The following is a 19,278-nucleotide window of genomic DNA, read 5'->3' on the forward strand; positions in this document are numbered from 1 at the left end:
GCAGGCCGACGCTCTAGTATCCCCTAAGCCAAACCAGTTAGGGCAGTAGAAGATACTTTAGATAAGGTGTGCTCCGGTGGTGTTCCTATTTCACTGTACCAAAGACTTAATTTAGGATTCATCTATCTGTGGTATCGATTATATCCATTACCATAAATGATCATCACTCAATATTTATTGAATATATCATCTTAACAAGTAATATGGTGTCTAGGACTTACAAAAAAGTAATCCAATTCAGAGAGCACATAAGCATGACAATTACTCACGTTTCCTTAATGGTTCTTGTCCTTTGATAACTTATACTATCTATGGTTTCAGATAAGGTCTTAAAAAACACCAGAATGTTTACCTGGCAATTTGATTCCTGGTCCCACCATCCTTCTGAAGTGGCCACATTGGTTTGTGTGGTATCTTGTGGAATACGCCAAACACACACTAAGCCACTCTGACAGCCACTTAAAAAAATGACCACATAAAACCAAAACATGTCAATATGCAGAAGTAAAAATATTTTCAAATATCAACTGATAGAACTACTACAGTATTATTTTAAAATTTATTTATAGTAGGTATGTTATAATACAACTAGGTTCGATATTCTATCATCATCACACCCAGATAAGTAGATCACATACCAAGTTTCAAATTCTTTATTTCTCTATGGTGATCTTATGATGTTACACATTTTAAGATTAACACCTGACAATAAACTTTTTGAGACTACAGAGAAGCCACATGTAATGCAAGTAACAGTTTATATTAACATAAAAATTAAGACAGATGTACACACGAACACACACACACACACATTTACAACATACGTAGCCATCAGTAAATGCAACTTGGATCCTTTCCCTGGGAGGCTGCACCAAGCGATGCCATTTACAATAGATGGATGGCAGAGTGAATGTAGACAGCACCAGCATCCTGAAATAGGCCCCCAGAGTTTCACATTTTCTTCTTTGGCACATGTCATAAGAATATGACCTGTTGGGTCCCACTTCATACTAACAAGAGTATCCTTAAAACAGTAAGGGGAGAAAAATCATATTAATACTTCCTTTACAAATATATTAAACTCAATATTTATGACCCATTCTAGCACTTATTTGGAAATCAACATTATATGCATATCAGATACTGTTATATGGTTTCGAATCATACTAGACCCAACTCACCCTTTAATAAAGTCTGCATCATATTATTTGCGGTAGTCAATGCTCAATAAATATTGGTTAAATAAATTCTAACTTAGAAGGAATGTTACCCCTCATTAGTATTTTTAAGTTAGCTTTATTGACATTAACTTTGAAAAAGAAGAAACTTTAAAAAAAATGTACCCCTCATACCAAAATAGCAAATACTTATGAGAATCATGTTTTGTGTTTATATGGTTATCATTGTGCTTTCTTTCTTTTCTTTTCTTTCTTTCTTTCTTTCTTTCTTTCTTTCTTTCTTTCTTTCTTTCTTTCTTTCTTTCTTTCTTCTTTCTTTCTTTCTTTCTTTCTTTCTTTCTTTCTTTCTTTCTTTCTTTCTTTCTTTCTTTCTTTCTTTCTTTCTTTTTCTTTCCCTCCCTCCCTCCCTCCCTCCCTCCCTCCCTCCCTCCCTCCCTCCCTCCCTCCCCCCCTCCCTCCCTCCCCCCCTCCCTCCCTCCCTCCCTCTCCCTCCCTTCCTTCCTTCCTTCCTTCCTTTCTTTCTTTCTTTCTTTCACACTCCTTCACAACTTCAAACTCCTGCCTTCATGCATTTATGTTACTTGCCTAGCTGGCCTGTAAACATCTGAACTGGCAACCTTAGTTTAAGGTAAAGGAATCATTCCTCATAGATGGAATTTCTCTTATTAGAGGGAGGTACTTTGACGGGATATTCCAAGGATATCCCGTCACTGCTTTGGTTTTACTGCTTTGGTTTTACTTCTCTCTTGGCTTGATGGCTTTCTTACATAAACATTTTCATGTATATACCATGGTTTACAGATTTTGTGTAACTATAGAATTTTTTGTTTTACATTAAAAGCCTGCTTACTGTTTTTTAAAAATATGTTTTTATTGATTTTTTTCAAGGAAGAAAGGAAGAGGGAGAGAGAGATAGAAACATTCATCAGAAAGAAACATCAACTGGCTGTTCCCTGCACGCCATACTGGGGACTGAGCCAGCAACCCAGGCATGTGCCCTGACCAGGAATCGAATGGGTGACCTCTTGGTGCATGGGGCGACATGCAATCCACTGAGCCACTCCAGCTGGGCTAACAATAAATATTAAATCATAAGTGACTGATGTAAAAACTTTTAAAAAGAAATTAGTATCAAAGAACACTACAGTAAGAAACACAAAAAAATAACCATCTGGCAAAGATGCTTTACCTTATGTGCATCGATTAGAACAATGCCTCCTTTCTCAAGCGGCTCCTTTGTCCCCAATAATAATTTTCCATCAAAATATCCCACCGCAAATGGTCTGTCTTCACTGAACCAAGCAATGCAAGTCACGGACACTAACATGATAAGAATAATAGAAAAAGAAAATAAAAGAGAGTGATTCATTTGTCATTATCTAACTTAAAAAGACAAAAGACTCCGCAAAAAATATATCTTCCTGCAAAATTGTAAGTAGGTTTCCAGACATCTCTGTAATGAATTTAGATAAAATGTAGGCTTATTGCAAGGATTCCATGTAACCCACTTCACAAGTGTTATTTACAAGTGACAAGGACTACCTCATTTAAAATATATACAGGGTTTCCCCAAAAATGTATATACATTTTAACAGCTGATAGCTCAATTGATGTTTCTTTCTTTTCAGATTTAACCCATTGGATTAATAATGATATTCAAATGTGTATACCTTTTGGGGGACATCCTGTATATGTATTTTAGTATTTTGATTATAGTTTACATTCAGTATTATTTTGTATTAGTTTCAGGTGTATGGAATACCTCATTTTTTAAATCTTCCATTATTTTCAGGTGGTTATTGAAAAAGACAAGTATTGAATTCCCATGCTGATTTTAAGTGATTGTACCAGGTTCTTTCCTTTTGGACCAGAATCTGCCATGAAACTGAGAAGTGAAATAGCCAAAGTCATAGAAAGAAAATTCCGTGTCCCTTCTTTTACTTAATATACCCTTCTCAGCATGTTTCCACATTCTATCAAGCAGATTCTATTCCAACAAGGCATACTCATATTTGCTTCTTTAAGTATATATAACACTGGATACCTACAGAAAAAAGTAAGAAACAGTATTTATTTGTGAGTAGAATGGGGACATGGGAACTAAGCAGATGAGAGAAAAACTTTTTGTTGTATACCTTTTTAAGTTTAAAAAATTTGAAACCCTATAAATGTATTTAAAAAAATACTTTAAAAAATCCCTGAATTGTTTTATTCTGTAAACAGAGTACCACTGAAAAGTAGGGCTGTGAACTTTGAAAGAGCCCACTGCTGCAAACAACTAACAAAAACTATCTAGTAATACCTATGTACCCAAAGGGAACAAAGTGAGAAAATAAATGAAAGTAGATTTCCTACTATCTCTTGAAAGACTAGGAACTACCCTCTCCTCTTCTTTCCCCCAGTTCCTCAATTTCACTCATTTGTTAACAATTTCATCTCTACCAATGATTATCTCTTTTTTCTTGGGCATTCCTAACTTTCAAAGAAGACTTAGAGACTGTCCTAAGTGTTCAGATACACAAAAGATGAATGACTAATATATCACTATTAGATCTCTTTTGGCATAGAGACCTGTGGTATGGGTTGGAAGGGAAGTATCTTTCAACTTAGTGACTAATTAAAATAAAACACCAATTGGACAATTCAGAAAACAAAGCCAAAAGTAATATCACTCAGCATTTTTAAAAGCAAGTTCCCCCAAAAAACCACACAGTTTATTTGATTAGGGAAAATCACTTTCCCAACTAGACACAAATCTGGTCATTTACCATCCTTTCGATAGCAATGCTCCAATTCTTGACGGTGCATGGTGGACACATCAACAACTTCAATCAATCCTAGAGATCCATCCATCCGCCCCACCAACAATAATTCTGGAGACTCTCCTGACCAGGCTGTAGCTGGACCCTCCTCTGGCCAAGCCAGGGAAGATACCCAATGGGGCTGAATGTCTACTAATCCTTTTCCTCCTAAAGAGAAAGAAAATGTTAACTGCTTGTTACTTAATTCTTAAAAACAATAACAAGAACAAAAATAAATGCTACTTAATTCTAACATAGCTCAAAGCAGTCCCCATTTTCAAAATAGCCTACCGATGAATATTAGACAAGATCCTTCATTTATATAAGACCTAGATTAAGACATTAATAGGCTTTTCTAGAACTATAAATGGAACAAGAATGGTAACTTTGTAGAAAAAAGAGTAAAGGAAAATAGTGTACAAATGTTAATCACTTATGTCCTTTCCTAATAATTTCTAAAAAACAAATTAACATTAGAAATTCACCTACAATAAGGCTAGCTAGTCCTTCACATATGTGAAATAGAATAGCCTTTCCTCAAATGTGCAAAAATGAACAAAATACTGATAAGCCCAAGATTACATTATTTTTTTGTTGTTTAGGATTACATTATTTATTTTTACTTTCAAGGGAGGTATTATTAAAAATTGACAAGAATTTTTACCAGTGAAAGACATAATTAATAAAAATATTTTTAAGTGTTTTAAAAGAATACATAGCTGAAAAGTCAGTGACCACTACTCCTCAAATCCTACTCTGAATATTTAGTGGTACATGAAAAGAATTTTTAGTTTACAGCTACTGGATTAGTTGAAACTCCAAGAAAGGAAAATCAGGAAATGAACACCTCCTCTTTAATTTGAACCACATTATACATAGATTTTCACAGTTGATTACAGACTGTGAGTTTCAAGGTGAAGGGAAGCCATTGCTTGGACTCAACAGTGCCTTTAGTATTTACATGACTTACCATTAACTTGCCAGATATTCACCATCTTTTCCAAAGCGCCAGCTAGATATTTGCCACTGATACTCCAGGAAACAGGCAAGAAACTTGGATCACTGGGTGATCCCAGGCTTTCCTCAGCATCCCCTTCCCTAGAAAATAATAGACAAGTATGAAATTTTAATCCCCATCATCCAAAAGTAAACTAAACCTTGAATCTTAAAGTAAGGGCTTTATGTAGACCTCAGTACATAATAGCAGAGTCTTAACATTTCAAAAACTTGGCCAGCAGTATTTGACAATCACATATTCTAGTGTTTGTCATAATGTCAAAAAAAAGAATTATAAAAGAGTGATGCTTAGATCATACACCATTTAATATAGAACATCATTTGTCAATCACGACATACTAATTCTGTATGGGTTGTAAATGGTTTCTATTCAGAACACACTGAGTCTTGTTTGCCTGATCTCTGGTAAATTCACAGAAAAGAAACACCTACTATAGTTAGCTACATTCTACTACAAAAGAAATATCATTACTCTAATTCCTAAATAATCCTTAAAGAATGATGGAATATTAGCCTACTGTTTTACAGAAATGAACATTTATTTGTAAGATAATAGATTTTGATTTAATTCTGAGTAATTCCAGATATTGGTAGTTAATAATTTTACTTGCCAAATACTATCCTATATAATAAAAGCCTACTAATATGCTAAGTGTCCGGTCATCTGGTTGTCCATTCAACCAATCAAAACATAACATGCTAATGATATGCTAAGGCCGCTCAACCGCTCACCATGATGTGCACTGACCACCAAGGGGCAGACAGTCGACAGGTCAACCAGTCGCTATGACGTGCATTGACCACCAGGGGGAAGATGCTCCAACCGGTAGGTGAGCTTGCTGCTGGGGTCCGGCCGATCGGGACTGAGATGGGCCAGACATGCCCTGGAGCCCTCCCGTGGTCCTTCCCCAGATGGCCAACCTCCCACGCCCTGATTGTGCACCAGTGGGGGTCCCTCGGCCTGGCCTGCGCTCTCTTGCAATCTGGAACCCCTCATGGGGTGTCAGAGAGCCAGTTTTGGCCCACAGGCCAGGCCGAGGGTACCCCACTGGTGCATGAATTCGTGCACCGGGCCTCTAGTTCTGAATATTTAAAAACACACATTGGGGATATAGTAAGACTATTCTAAAAAAACTGCAAAAAATTTTAGTGACAGTTTGATTACATTAACACAACCAAAATATAGCATGTTTAGAATTCTCTTACTTTAGATGTTGCACAAGAAAGGTCACGTTAGCACTCACAATCTGTTGAACACACAGGTCTGTTGCAGTGAATACTGCTTCTTGGTAACATTCCACACCCGGATGGTGCCATCATTGCCACTTGTAGCCAAGAGTCCTTTTTTATTACACCAAACACACGTCATTACCTAGAAAAGGTAAAAATGTCCAGCAATATTTGAGCAAGTTTTAATTCAAATGATTCTGTCATTTCAAAAAGTTCTATCAAATTAAAAAATAAATCTATCATGAAATTGTAAAAGAAAGTATCCATGTTATAATGCAATAGGCATGGTCTCATTCTTTTCTAATTAGCTTATGAATACACACCTTTTTAAAGTATAGCTTTAAAGTACTATGCACCAAATCATTTGTTATCTGAAACCTGTTGAAATCTTTATTAAACATGTTTATTTAATTTAAAAACATGTTTATTTAATTCAATGAAGTATAAATACTGCAACATATTTGTATGTTTTATAAAATGACACATACTAAGAAGTCGTTTCTTAAAATATATTTTTTATTGATTTCAGAGAGGAAGGGAGGAGAGAGAAATAAAAACATCAATGATGAGAGAGAATCACTGATCTGTGCCCTCCTGAACGCCCTGTACTGGGGATTGAGCCTACAACTCAGGTATGTGCCCTGACCGGGAATGGAACCAGAACCTCCTGGTACACAGATCGATTCTCAATCACTGAACCACACCAGCCAGGCAAGAAGTGATTTTAAAATTAGTGAACAGAAGCCAGTCTTCATTTCCTGAACTGCCCTTGTCACTGCTCAAAGGCCCAGTGGGTTATATTGAAACAGTGAGGCCAATGTCTTTTCCTCTTGCATGTATAAGCCTTAATCTCTTATGAGGCTATTTCTTTGGTTTTCTTCTTATCCACCATCTGATTTTCCTGTTTGTATAATATTATATCAAACCAACATACAGAGAGAGTTGGTAACTACCAGATAAATATTGATAATTTTGTGTGTGTGGTGCGGGGGCGGGGGGGGGGAAGAAGAGATGTGTAAACTTTGAGCTCTTTGAGAAGGGCAGAAACTATTTTACCTTACATAAAGCAATCAGCACACTTGGGACTCAAAATACATACTCTGTTCTGATGAGCCTCCAACTTGATAAAGGAACATTTTCTGAGATCTCCTCCCATATCAGCAAGTGTTTGTGGAGTAGTTTGGTTGTCACGGTCGTGTGCAGCAAGAGTGCGCACAAGCTGTTGAGCAGCCCATTGCCTATGCTGTGAGGACAGCCTGGAGGACAGGCAGCAAGCTGCCAGGGCATTAGCCAGCTCCAGAGGGCCTACAGCAGAAGGATCATAGGAAGGATGGACATACAATTGAGCAGTTAAACCTGCTTAAACAAAACAATGAAATGATACCCTGGTGAGAGCTGGTGGTAGTGAACAAACAAAAATGGGTTAACCCATATCTTTTAATAACTAGCACTTTTGCAAGCAACCATTTCACTAACTAATGCATACAAGAAATAATAAACATTTATCTCATCAAACTCTATAAGAAATTTGATTCACTGCAAATGTACATTTATATTCATCAATCAATAAATAGTCTTTACTCTAAAGACACATAAACTAAGAATGCAGCAAAAATAATTTTAAGGCTAGGGCAAAGGCAGCATGCCCTAAAACATAAGAATTCGGCCTTTGCTGCTCAAAAGTGACCTTAACAGAGTCAAGGGACTGGACTGAGATCCTAAGGCCCATCTCTCTTGACCACATGGTCTTTATAAAAAGAAAGGTAGACAGCAGTGATTAAGTACTCCTTTCAAAGCGTTATCATCCTAAGACAGAGAAAAACAGTACTGCCATTATCTAAATTTTATTAAGAAAACCTATCAGGGTTATTATCTATGGCAGTGATTTTTCAACCAGTGTGTCACGACACACTGGTGTGCTGCAAGAATTTTTATAACATGCAATACCTGACTATTTAGTCAGGGGCACTGACCTCTTTTCCAAATAAAAAGAATGACAACAGCCCACACAATAGCTGTTCCATGTGAATGAATCAAAATTATATCTATTATTTTTGTCAGATCAGCAAAAAACATATTTTTTGGTGTGCCACAGAATTTTAGTAATTAGTTGGTGCATGCCATAAGATGAAAAAGGTTGAAAATCACTGATCTATGTTGACTCAAACCATAATCTAATAAAAATAATCTAATCAAACAAGACTAATTTGGTATGTTTTCTAGTATTTATTTTCATGCACATTGAAAAAGTATTCATGTACTTTTATGATCTAAACTTAAGTATACATGTTATGTAATTCACCATATAGAGCAATGAAAAACACATTTTTAAAAAACATTAATCAAACTGATTAGATCATACAAATCAATCAGAAGATTGCATAAATTAAATGGTATGAAAGTTACCTTTCTTTTCAACTTCTGACTTATCATAGTTAGGTCTCAGTTTGGCCCCCTTGTCTGCTAGTAATGCCACAAGGGCCTGAGTTACAACAAAGTTTGGGGAGGTCACAAGCTTATTTTCTTCAGCAATTCCTCGGAGAAAGCTGGGTAGAAACTTTCGCTGAATTGGATCATCAACTGTAGTTAGATTTACACCTGTTGCAGCAGAAATCAAGTTCTGAAGAGGCAATTGGAACAAATAGGTTTAATTTTTACATATAATTTTGGAACAAAGATTTTATCTCAAAAGGCTCTTTTAAGAATCAGTTAGAAATAAGCAAAGCAACTAGAAAAGCACTGGAAACTAGCTTACCTGTGTACACAACTGCACTAGGAGTTTTGCAGCACTAGGTGTGTTTGATGCCAGACATCCCACTGCTGTGCTCAGATAGGCCAGGCAAGAGATGGGTTTGTTGGCTTTGCTGTGCCCACCTCGTGAGCGTTCTGTGGTGCTTCCCATGGAAGAAGGGCTGGTGGAGAGGCCAGCTCTCCCTGCTGCAGCCAAGCACATTAATCGAACGAGCGTTCGGATATCTGTAAGCCCCAGAGATTCAAGACCAGCAGCCAGGCTACAACTGGAACCACTGTCAGGAAAGAAAAACACTTCAGATGGATAAAGATAAAAGTTTTCTTAAGGGACTGTTTGGAGCCCTACATATCATCCATAGTACAAAAAACAAAATTAAAGGCATGCTGCACTATCACTAATCATACATTTCCTAAGAGATGTCCAAAAATATTATGTACGCTAGAAACTGTTACTGAAACTTAAAAAAATACATTCATGTATACTTGAAGAATAACTGAATTACTAAAGTATAACATACAGGAATGTTCACAAATCATGAATTTTCACAAACTGAACAAACCCATGCAACTTCCAGATCAAGAAGAGAACATTGCCAGGTCCTCAGAAGCATACTTGGGCCCTTCTCAGTCACTGGGCCCTCTAAAGTAACCACTATCCTCACTTCTAAAGCCATAAATCAGTCGGACCTGTTTTTGAGCTTTGTATAACTAAAATAATAAAGTATTCTTTTGTGTCTGGCTTCTTTTGTTCAACACTACTTGTAACAGATTCATCCATGTTGTTACATCACAGAAGTGGTTATTCATTTTCATTGACGTATAAATAAAATGTACCGCAATTAATTTATCCATACAGATGGTAATCAGGTGATTTCCAGCACAGTGCTATTATGATAGTGCTGCTGTGTTTGTTCTTATTTATGTCTTTGGTGTACATATGTCAGCATTTCTATTGGATGTATACCCAGAAGTGAATGTCTGGGTCATGGAATATGTTAATATTCACCTTCAGTTGGTACTGTACCATCAGACAGTTTTCCAAAGTAGTTGTACCAATTTATTTCCTCACCAGCAGTGTATGAGAGCGTTAAGTGTTCCACATCCTCATGCTCACCTTGTTCCCTCAGTGTTTTGAAGTTTAGTCAGTCTGATGGGTATGTAGTAGTATCTCATTGGTTTTCATTTCTCTGAAAACTAATGAGATTGAACAATTCATCTTTCATGTTCATTGGCCATTTGGAGATCCTCTTTTGTATTATTTGGTATTTTGACCATTTTGGGGGGTAAGTCTTCATCTTATTGATTTATAGGAATTCTTTATATATTCTGTTGGTTATATGCATTGCTAATATCTTCTCCCATTTAGTGACTTTTAAAAAAACTTTCTGACTTAATGACTTTTGCTGAACAGAAGTTCTTTTTTAATGCAGTCCAATATATCAATCTTTTTCTATATGGTGAATGTCTTTTGTGACTTGCTTAAGAAATCTCTGCCTGTCCCAAAATCAAGAATAAGTTCTTCCTATGTTACCTTATAGAAATATTATTGATTTACATTTTACATTTAGATGGAAGAATCACTTGGAAATATTTGTTTTATAGTGTGAGTAAACCATCTGACTTAGCCCAGGTTATTGAAAACACCATCCTTTCCTCATTGCTCTGCAGTATAAACACTGTCATAAATCAATCCATAAATCAAGTGTTTATATATGTGGGTCAGATTCTGAACTCTTCTCTAGCACTGTCCAAATTATCTATTCTTAAGCCAATACCACATAGTCTTATCTAAATTTTATTTTGAGTTTTTTTCAGGGTCCCTCTATCTTCAATGACAGTTAAATACCCTAGCTTAACCATTTCTTAAATGGATGACTTTCAGGTACTCTTTGGCTCTGTTCCCTTTTTTAACATTATACTCCATAGTATGACCATGGCAAGTCTTCATGATGGAATCTGCAGGTTGACTTAGCTACACAGTTGATTAATTCTGCAGAAAAACTCATTTGATCTTTTATTTCTACTTTGTACCAAATGGATCAACAGTCTGAGTTTCCCATTTCAGATAATAAAATGTTTGCAGTTGACTCAGTTACTATAATGGCATTATTTTCTACCTAAGAAGTGCCAAGTATTAACTGAATGACTGAATGAATAAATAGCAATGATGACTATGTCCAACTTGTGTCATTTAATAGTAGATATTAAGTTTCTAAAAATTCTATCTCATTCTCCCAACAATACCAGACGCCAGTCTAACATATTCTTGAAGCTAACTTAGCATAACTTGACACAAACTAACACCTACCTGACTGAGAGAAGAGACAGCGCTCTCATGACCATGGTTCTGGACAGAAGTACCTGAGCAGCAGCAGTCACTCTCCTTAAAGCCACCACTCGGTCGTGAGGGTTTGCTAAGGCAGCTGCCTGCTCACCTAATGTTATTCTCCCAGAGGAACTCTTTTCTACCGAGCCATGGCAACCTGAAAAACAAGATTTTGTTTAGTTCTCAACATGGTAAGGAAAAAGTATCTGGACTACTGCAAATTTTCTAGGTTCCAGGCTGCAAGGAAATACAGAAAACGAAAGTGTTTTGCTCATCTGGAACTTTGTTAGTCAGAAAAGTCCTTGGAAGAAATAGATATTTCTAAATCAATAATCTATCCTATATAATAAAGAGGTGATATGCAAATTGACCATCACTCCAACACACAAGATGGCCGCCTCCATGTGGTCAAAGATGGCCACCACAAGATGGCCCACAGGGGAGGGCAGTTGTGGGCGATCAGGCCTGCAGGGGAGGAAAGTTGGGGGGACCAGGCCTGCAGGGGAGGGCAGTTGGGGGGACCAGGCCAGCAGGGGAGGGCAATTAGGGGCAATTGGGCTGGCAAGGGAGGGCAGTTAAGGGCGACCAGGCCAGCAGGGGAGGGCAGTTGGGGGCAACCAGGCCTGCAGGGGAGGGCAGTTGGGGGGACCAGGCCAGCAGGGGAGGGCAATTAGGGGCAATCGGGCTGGCAAGGGAGGGCAGTTAAGGGTGACCAGGCCAGCAGGGGAGGGCAGTTGGGGGCAACCAGGCCTGCAGGAGAGGGCAGTTGGGGATGACCAGGCCGGCAGGGGAGGACAGTTAGGGGCAATCGGGCTGGCAAGGGAGCAGTTAGGGGCAATCGGGCCAGCAGGGGAGCAGTTAGGCATCGATCAGGCTGGCAGGGGAGTGGTTAGGGGGTGATCAGGCTGGCAAGCAGAAGCGGTCAGGGGCAATCAGGCAGGCAGGAAGGCGAGTGGTTGGGAGTCAGCAGCCCTGGATTGTGAGAGGGATCCCAGATTGGAGAGGGTGCAGGCTGGGCTGAGGGACACCCCTCCATGCACGAATTTCATGCACCAGGCCTCTAGTGTGTGTGTGTGTGTGTGTGTGTGTGTGTGTGTGTGTGTATGCCTAAGCAACCATTACAGCCGGAATGACCAGTCGACCAGTCGCTATGACATGCTCTGACCACCAAGGGGCAGATGCTCAATGCAGGAGCTGCCCCCTGGTGGTCAGTGTCCTCCCACAGCCAACCTCCCGCAGCCAGCCAACCTCCCCTGGTCCCTCCCCAACCTGGCTGGCTGGCCTGCCAACGACTCGCGGCTCTCCCCCTGGCCAGCAGGCCCTGATTGGGACTGCATGAGACAGCCCCGATCAGCCCTGATTGCAGGCAAGGCCTAGGGACCCCACCTGGGCACAGATTTGTGCACCAGGCCTCTAGTCTATTGTAAAAGAAACATGCTTCTTAAAATATTTTGGTTTTATTTATTTTGCTCATGTATCACATCTACTGATATTAACAAATACAGAAAAGACATGGTTTTAAAAGCATGCTTTTTACACATAAAGGGTCATCAATACTGTCCCAATTCTTTATTCTGTATTCCCTATAGCAAAGTTACCACACCCTCGCACTAAATAGAAAAAGTTGGCAAAATAGTTTCTAATCAGTTCCAGGATTCTCTTATCACAGAGTTTTTAAAAAATCTTATATTTTATCAATTTTTTAACACTTCACTATTTCATAAAAACCACAAACATCAAACCTTAATATTGTATTATACCTTCAAAATATGTTAAAACAACTGGCTCAAAACACTTGATGGGGTGAGAAAATGTTGAATCCTTATTCTTATTATTTACTTTTACCGTCTTATTATTTATCTAAAAAATAAATAAATATAGACTCTATGAAATCCATGCCAATTAGCATGTCAATTTACCTATTTGCATCAGAGTCTCTTCCATACTGTTGGTGGCTGTAACCATTGCTACTGATGCTCCCAATGGATCACTGTCAGGGAACTGAACTGGTTCTGGTACAATACGTCGATCGTTTAAACCAAGTGGTCCAGCAAGTAATTCAAATTCTTCTTCACCTGTTAGCTTTTCATCTTCATCAACATCCAACATGTCCCAGTCTTCTGGAATTTAAATAAACATATGTACAGTATATGAATATAAACATGATATGACTCTGCTAGCAATTGTTATTGTAAGATATGTCTAAGATGCAGATGAACTAAAGGTCCAGTGCCCACAAAATGTACTATGGCACCATCTTCTGGTGAGCTGACAAACTGCTCTCCTAAGGTATAGGGAGACTAGATGGGAAAGGCAGTCAAAGCAGTCAAATCCATTTATTCCCCCCCCCTTAATTCTTTATTGTTAAAAGTATTACAATAAGTCTCCTTTTTTCCCCATTGACTTCTCCCCAGCCAAGGCAATAGCAAATATTACAGCTGGTAATGAAGGTTTCAACTAATAAAAAATATTGTTATAGGATCAACAAAGAGTTTTTAACCCTGTCCATAATCATTAGGAAATAATTGTTTCAAGTAAATGAATGCTCTAGATAAACTGATGCTTGCTTCAATTTTTTTTTTTTTATTTTCCTCAACAAGGATATTGAACATGTATATACACTTCTTCTACTTTGAAAACAAAATGCCACACAGAAATTCACATTTTGTGGTAAAACTAGTATTTCAACCAGGTTCTTTTCCTTTAACTTTTTAAAACTAGGGCTGATACTATCAAACTATCTTGAGCTTTTTAGGGACAATTTAAGTTAACATGTACATAAATACAAACACATGAAGGTAAATTTTAGTAACCAGATGTTAAGCAGAAGGTATACATAAAAATACATGTAAAATAAAGAAGCTCTCAAAACAACTACCTTCATATACACTGTCCTGCTTGCCAATTAGATCTGGAGCTTGTCCCTTGTACCTGCACCAAATACGAAGAACAGTGTGTTTTTACATAAAACAGTTAGTACCCAAAAATGCAAATTAAGTCATTAGAACATTTTAAAAGGTCATTAATAAAGCAACACAAAATAAAGAAGTGTATTTCATGTTATGGGCTAATGTAATAAAAACCACTGATATATATATGTACTATGTCCTAATCGGTTTGGCTCAGTGGATAGAGCATCGGCCTGCAGACTGAAAGGTCCCAGGTTCGATTCCGGTCAAGGGCATGTACAGGCAACATCTCCAGTAGGAGGTGTGCAGGAGGCAGCTGATCAATGTTTCTCTCTCATCGATGTTTCTAACTCTCTATCCCTCTCCCTTCCTCTCTGTAAAAAAATCAATAAAATATATATATATATTTTTTAAATATATTTTAAATATAATTTTTAAATATTTTTAATTTTAAATAAAATTTTTAAATATTATTTTTAAATATATTTTATTGATTTTTACAGAGAGGAAGGGAGAGGTATAGAGAGTTAGAAACGTCGATGAGAGAGAAACATCGACCAGCTACCTCCTGCACACCCCCCACTGGGGATGCACCCGCAACCAAGGCACATGCCCTTGGCTGGAATTGAACCTGGGACCCTTCAGTCCGCAGGCCGACGCTCTATCCACTGAGCCAACCCGGTTAGGGCAATAATAAAATGTATTTTTTAAAAAACCACTGATATATAGGTAGTACACACTTACTTACAAAATCAATGACTATTTCAATAATTACTGGGGATGTTTCTGGGTCGCCTACAACTTTTTAAATCAAAACCTCTTCCAGAATACATTATAGATTTTAATAGTCAAAAACCCTACTCACTAGAGGTTAATTGCTATTCAAGGACATAAAGAGATAATATTTTCATGGAAGCTCATTTAATATAAACAATCTATTTTTTCATGAAGGAAAAGATCTTAAGATATCCAAAATATGGTGAAAAACATCAATTAAAAAAATTGACCGTAAGCTTCCAAAAGGTTAAGGCAAGGATCCTACCCACAATTTGTCAACAAGTCAAAGGTAACACGAACGCCAGTGAAGGACCTGCTGATAAACCACTGTTCCTGGACTACAGGTCCCCAGCTCTGACAGGAACATGAATTCTTCAACCTCCACCATCCTTCCTGTTCCCAATCCAGCAATCACAGGACTTTAGGAAATGTTAAAAAGTAACTCCTAACATGAAAAAAGCTACTATTCTCATGTCTTTAATGAGAGAGACTATCATTCAGGGGGACTGGATCTCCATACAATTTCAAGGTACCTTTCAGAACTTGTGGTCTTGGATTTGGTCTTCAGGGCTAAGTACTTTTCCCTGCAGCTGCCACAGAGCAGGTAGTATGGATTTCCACTCCCACATTCACCACCAAACCAGCCATCAACATAGGAGCCATTGCTGCGGTAGCCCTGGCGGTTTGCACTGCGCCCACAGCCTGGGTGATTTCTCTTCATGTGCTGATTGAAGCTGACAACACTGCATTCACACAGTTCACACACCACCACTTCTTCCCTGTCTTCAGACTCACAAACATGCTGCACAAATGATTACATATCACATTATTAGTCAATTTAACATAAAATTAAGAAGAGGTCAACAGATTATTGATATTAAATTAACTATTTTATTTACTTATGCTGGAATATTTGCAATATGTTCATTAATGCTATATAAGAAATTTCTTTCAAATCCAAATTCACATCATACAATCTTAAAGTGTTTTTTTGTCATTCCTCTCTCTAATAAAAGTAACTGACTATCCTACTGAAAAGAGAGTTAATAAAAATGACCATCTACCCCAGCTCAAATGATTTTTTTAAATCCCTCTAATGAAAATTACTTTCTTTAATCTAGTCATAACATGCATATCTATTTTCTGAATTTCTAAGAAGTTATTAGGATTCATTTATCTTATTAACCTAACAGGGTAGATCAGCGGTTCTCAACCTGTGGGGGTCGAATGACCCTTTCACAGGGGTCGCCTAAGACCATCAGAAAACACATATATAATTACATATTGGTTTTGTGATTAATCACTATGCTTTAATTATGTTCAATTCGTAACAATGAAAATACATCCTGCATATCAGATATTTACATTACGATTCATAACAGTAGCAAAATGACAGTTATGAAGTAGCAACGAAAATAATTTTATGGTTGGGGGTCACCACAACATGAGGAACTGTATTAAAGGGTCACAGCATTAGGAAGGTTGAGAACCACTGTGGTAGATGCTCTTTCCTGTAGGACTTACACCTGTGAACTTTTCAGTTTCACTGCTATAAAAGCATAATGCTAAATAATGTAAACATACAAACCCACCACGTACCCTGACCCTGGATAGAAGTATTTATAAGATCTAGGTGGCACTGGTTCCTAGAATGAGGCATTAACAGTGATTAAATGAAACCAGAAGGAGAAGAGCATGCATTCAGATAGCAAGGTGAAAACAGCAGCCATGTTATATACCCAGCAGTCAACTGAGACTTGATGCCTGTTTTGTAATCTATCTTTGATATTAAAATCAAATATTACCATAATACAGCTCTATTCATCTAGTCTAGAGAGAGAAGCAATAAAATCGCACAGAAATAGCAAAAAGAGAGACTTTTTCTTATTAGTTTGCAAGTATGAAAGTAACATTAACCATTAGAGCCCCAAACTTTAGGATGAGATGTAAAACTTTTCGTGTTACAACTTTAGGCAAGGCTGTTATTAGTAAGCTGCATAAACAAGAGGGCAGGAAAATAAGTCAGAGCAGCCCCCGCTGCAGTCACACACACCCAGGTAGGCCAATCCAGTACCTCTGGGATCCACATTCCCAGAATATCATTTTCACTGGTCAGGTCTTGTCCAAACATTGCTTCCATTGCTTCATCATCAAGATCAATTTCCAATTCCTCATCTAAATTAAAGTCATACAATGCCCCTGGGTCTTGCTGCAAAGATATTCCTTCTCTCCGACTTTGATTCCTGTGGGCCTGCACAGAGCGGTATAACCCCGCTCAGAACAAAACAAAAAAGGTATTTTATTTGCATGTATAAAATAATTCTGAATATTGCGCCAATTCTTAATTGCCATGCATGCAGGTGAGAGCCTATCTCAGCTGACTTATTGGATTCCAGACCATAAACATAAAATTATACCTATCAATTTTGCTTCCTCTTCTGTAAAATGAGGACAACAGCACTCACACCTGGCAGGGCTCTTGATAGGTTTAAATAAGATAATCCGTGTAAAATACTTCATGATGTTTGTTAAATAAAAAAACACCCAAGAATGTGGGCTGTTATTGTTCCTTTAGGTTTATTTTTTTACATCGGTCTCTTCATTATATTGTATATTAACTATACATCCTATATTTTTTAGAACTTCCCTCTGTTCCATAAATCATGGAATCACTATTTATATTTTAATATTTCAAGGATCAAACTCTGTTTTGACAAATTACGTATCTTAATATTTAATTTGGAAAATAGGTTCTCTATAACTTACCCTCCAGAACACAATCCTAGAAGTATTTATCAATTTATTGAGGAAATCTATTTTTGCTTATCTAGGGTCTTACCTAGTAATGAAGCCCTAAGATCCACAGAGTACATCAGAAAAGCCAGTGCCTACTTCTTTGGTACTGTGTACTTTTTCAGCTCGTTCTCACTATTAATATTAAATTTTAAATGTGCATCTTCACTTCTTAAATTGTAAGTTGCTTTACCACAGAGAGCATTTATGAAATTTCTCAGTGTCTAAAAATAACCAGTCCTTCTGCACCCTCAGGGAACTTAAAAATAAATCTATGAATGTATACTGTGGTTTCAATTTTTGGAAACTATGTAAATACACTGAAAATAATATGAAAATAGTCACTGTTAATGTGGAGGAACTGAGTACTTAGTATCATTAGGTTACACTGCCTGTACCATTCCTTTTACATTTACTTTAAAATATAAAAGCAAGCTATATAATACTATAACCAAGAGAAGGATGTGAAACATGTAATTACCTGCTCTTGCTAGCAATGTGCGAGCAGCTAAATCAAACTTGTGCCTTCGTGTTACTGCTGAGCGACCCCTAGTTGGTTGTCCACTACCAGAAGCTGCATTCTCTGTATGATCCAGATTATCAGGGCTGTAAGTGTAAGTTTGAAAGCAACATGGATTTTTAAAAACGATCATTAATAGAAAGCAAAGGTGCACGCTTGCTTGTGAGGGTACTTTTTTCTCCAAATATTACCGAGAATAAAATATAGTTATAAAACTTTGAAACATATCTTTTGTCCCTGGTAAAGATCCTAAGTTTTAAATGTGTCACATTGCCATGAGCAATAATTTTATATGATTTTGAATTATACCAACAATGAAATGATACTTAATGCATCTTCAAATTGAAACGAGGTCAATGGCCTTAACTAAATTCTAAATGATTAAATACTTAAAAATTAAAGTGATTGTGCATCCTTGCATAAGAGAAACAAATATTTCAAAATAAATTACAAAAATATTCACTAATCTTGTCAGAAAGGTCTGTATATTACATAAGGTGCAAGCCATGGTAACCATATGACTTCATGAGCTAAAATGAAAAGTTAAGATTTAAAGTCATAAGTGATGGAGGAAGATTTTAGGAAGAACTGTAAAATATATTATAGATCATTTTGGGCTAGGTATTATCACAGATTTTAAAAAGGGTATATTGTACAGATATTAGAAACTAAAGAATAAAAATATAAATCTATTTTAAGAGTTAAAAAAGCTTAAAAGTCCATTTCCATCAAATGCATTAATTAAATCAATTGCTAATATTAAAATGAACATTGTATTTCATATCACCTATATGAAAGAAAATTATTTTTCAGTTTCCTCTTTTCAGATCAATTTTATATAAACTTTTTTCCTTCTTTCCCTGAAAACATCCCTTCAAGATAAAATGGTTATGTCATTATTACCCTTCACAGAAACATTAACTTGAAACTAAAACGTCCATCTTTTCATATATGTCTATCACCTTTACATACCATT

The 19,278-nt window shown here is 37.1% G+C and overlaps 1 protein-coding gene across 25 annotated transcripts in view; it reads right to left on the reverse strand.

Moving 5' to 3' along the window:
* HERC1 (HECT and RLD domain containing E3 ubiquitin protein ligase family member 1) overlaps positions 1 to 19,278 on the reverse strand; it is a 194,786-nt gene that overhangs the window by 33,656 nt on the left and 141,852 nt on the right. For 21 of the 25 annotated variants that reach the window (XR_004966839.1, XM_036304098.1, XM_036304091.1 and 18 more), the window contains 15 exons: positions 18,264 to 18,388; positions 17,043 to 17,263; positions 15,523 to 15,791; positions 14,182 to 14,234; positions 13,223 to 13,423; positions 11,286 to 11,460; positions 8,982 to 9,252; positions 8,633 to 8,846; positions 7,326 to 7,585; positions 6,241 to 6,368; positions 4,950 to 5,077; positions 3,947 to 4,147; positions 2,368 to 2,498; positions 825 to 1,024; positions 353 to 458 (listed from right to left, as the gene is read on the reverse strand). Coding sequence is in view for 24 of the 25 variants with exons in the window: in XM_036304098.1 (XP_036159991.1) it covers positions 353 to 458; positions 825 to 1,024; positions 2,368 to 2,498; positions 3,947 to 4,147; positions 4,950 to 5,077; positions 6,241 to 6,368; positions 7,326 to 7,585; positions 8,633 to 8,846; positions 8,982 to 9,252; positions 11,286 to 11,460; positions 13,223 to 13,423; positions 14,182 to 14,234; positions 15,523 to 15,791; positions 17,043 to 17,263; positions 18,264 to 18,388 (2,683 nt within the window). In the remaining variant the exon portion in view is untranslated. The remainder of the gene's footprint in view (positions 1 to 352; positions 459 to 824; positions 1,025 to 2,367; positions 2,499 to 3,946; positions 4,148 to 4,949; positions 5,078 to 6,240; positions 6,369 to 7,325; positions 7,586 to 8,632; positions 8,847 to 8,981; positions 9,253 to 11,285; positions 11,461 to 13,222; positions 13,424 to 14,181; positions 14,235 to 15,522; positions 15,792 to 17,042; positions 17,264 to 18,263; positions 18,389 to 19,278) is intronic. The other 4 variants (XM_036304153.1, XM_036304151.1, XM_036304133.1 and 1 more) reach the window with 3 other exon arrangements.

The sequence above is a fragment of the Myotis myotis genome, unplaced genomic scaffold (assembly GCF_014108235.1).
Source record: "Myotis myotis isolate mMyoMyo1 unplaced genomic scaffold, mMyoMyo1.p scaffold_m19_p_1, whole genome shotgun sequence".
Lineage (NCBI taxonomy): Eukaryota > Metazoa > Chordata > Mammalia > Chiroptera > Vespertilionidae > Myotis > Myotis myotis.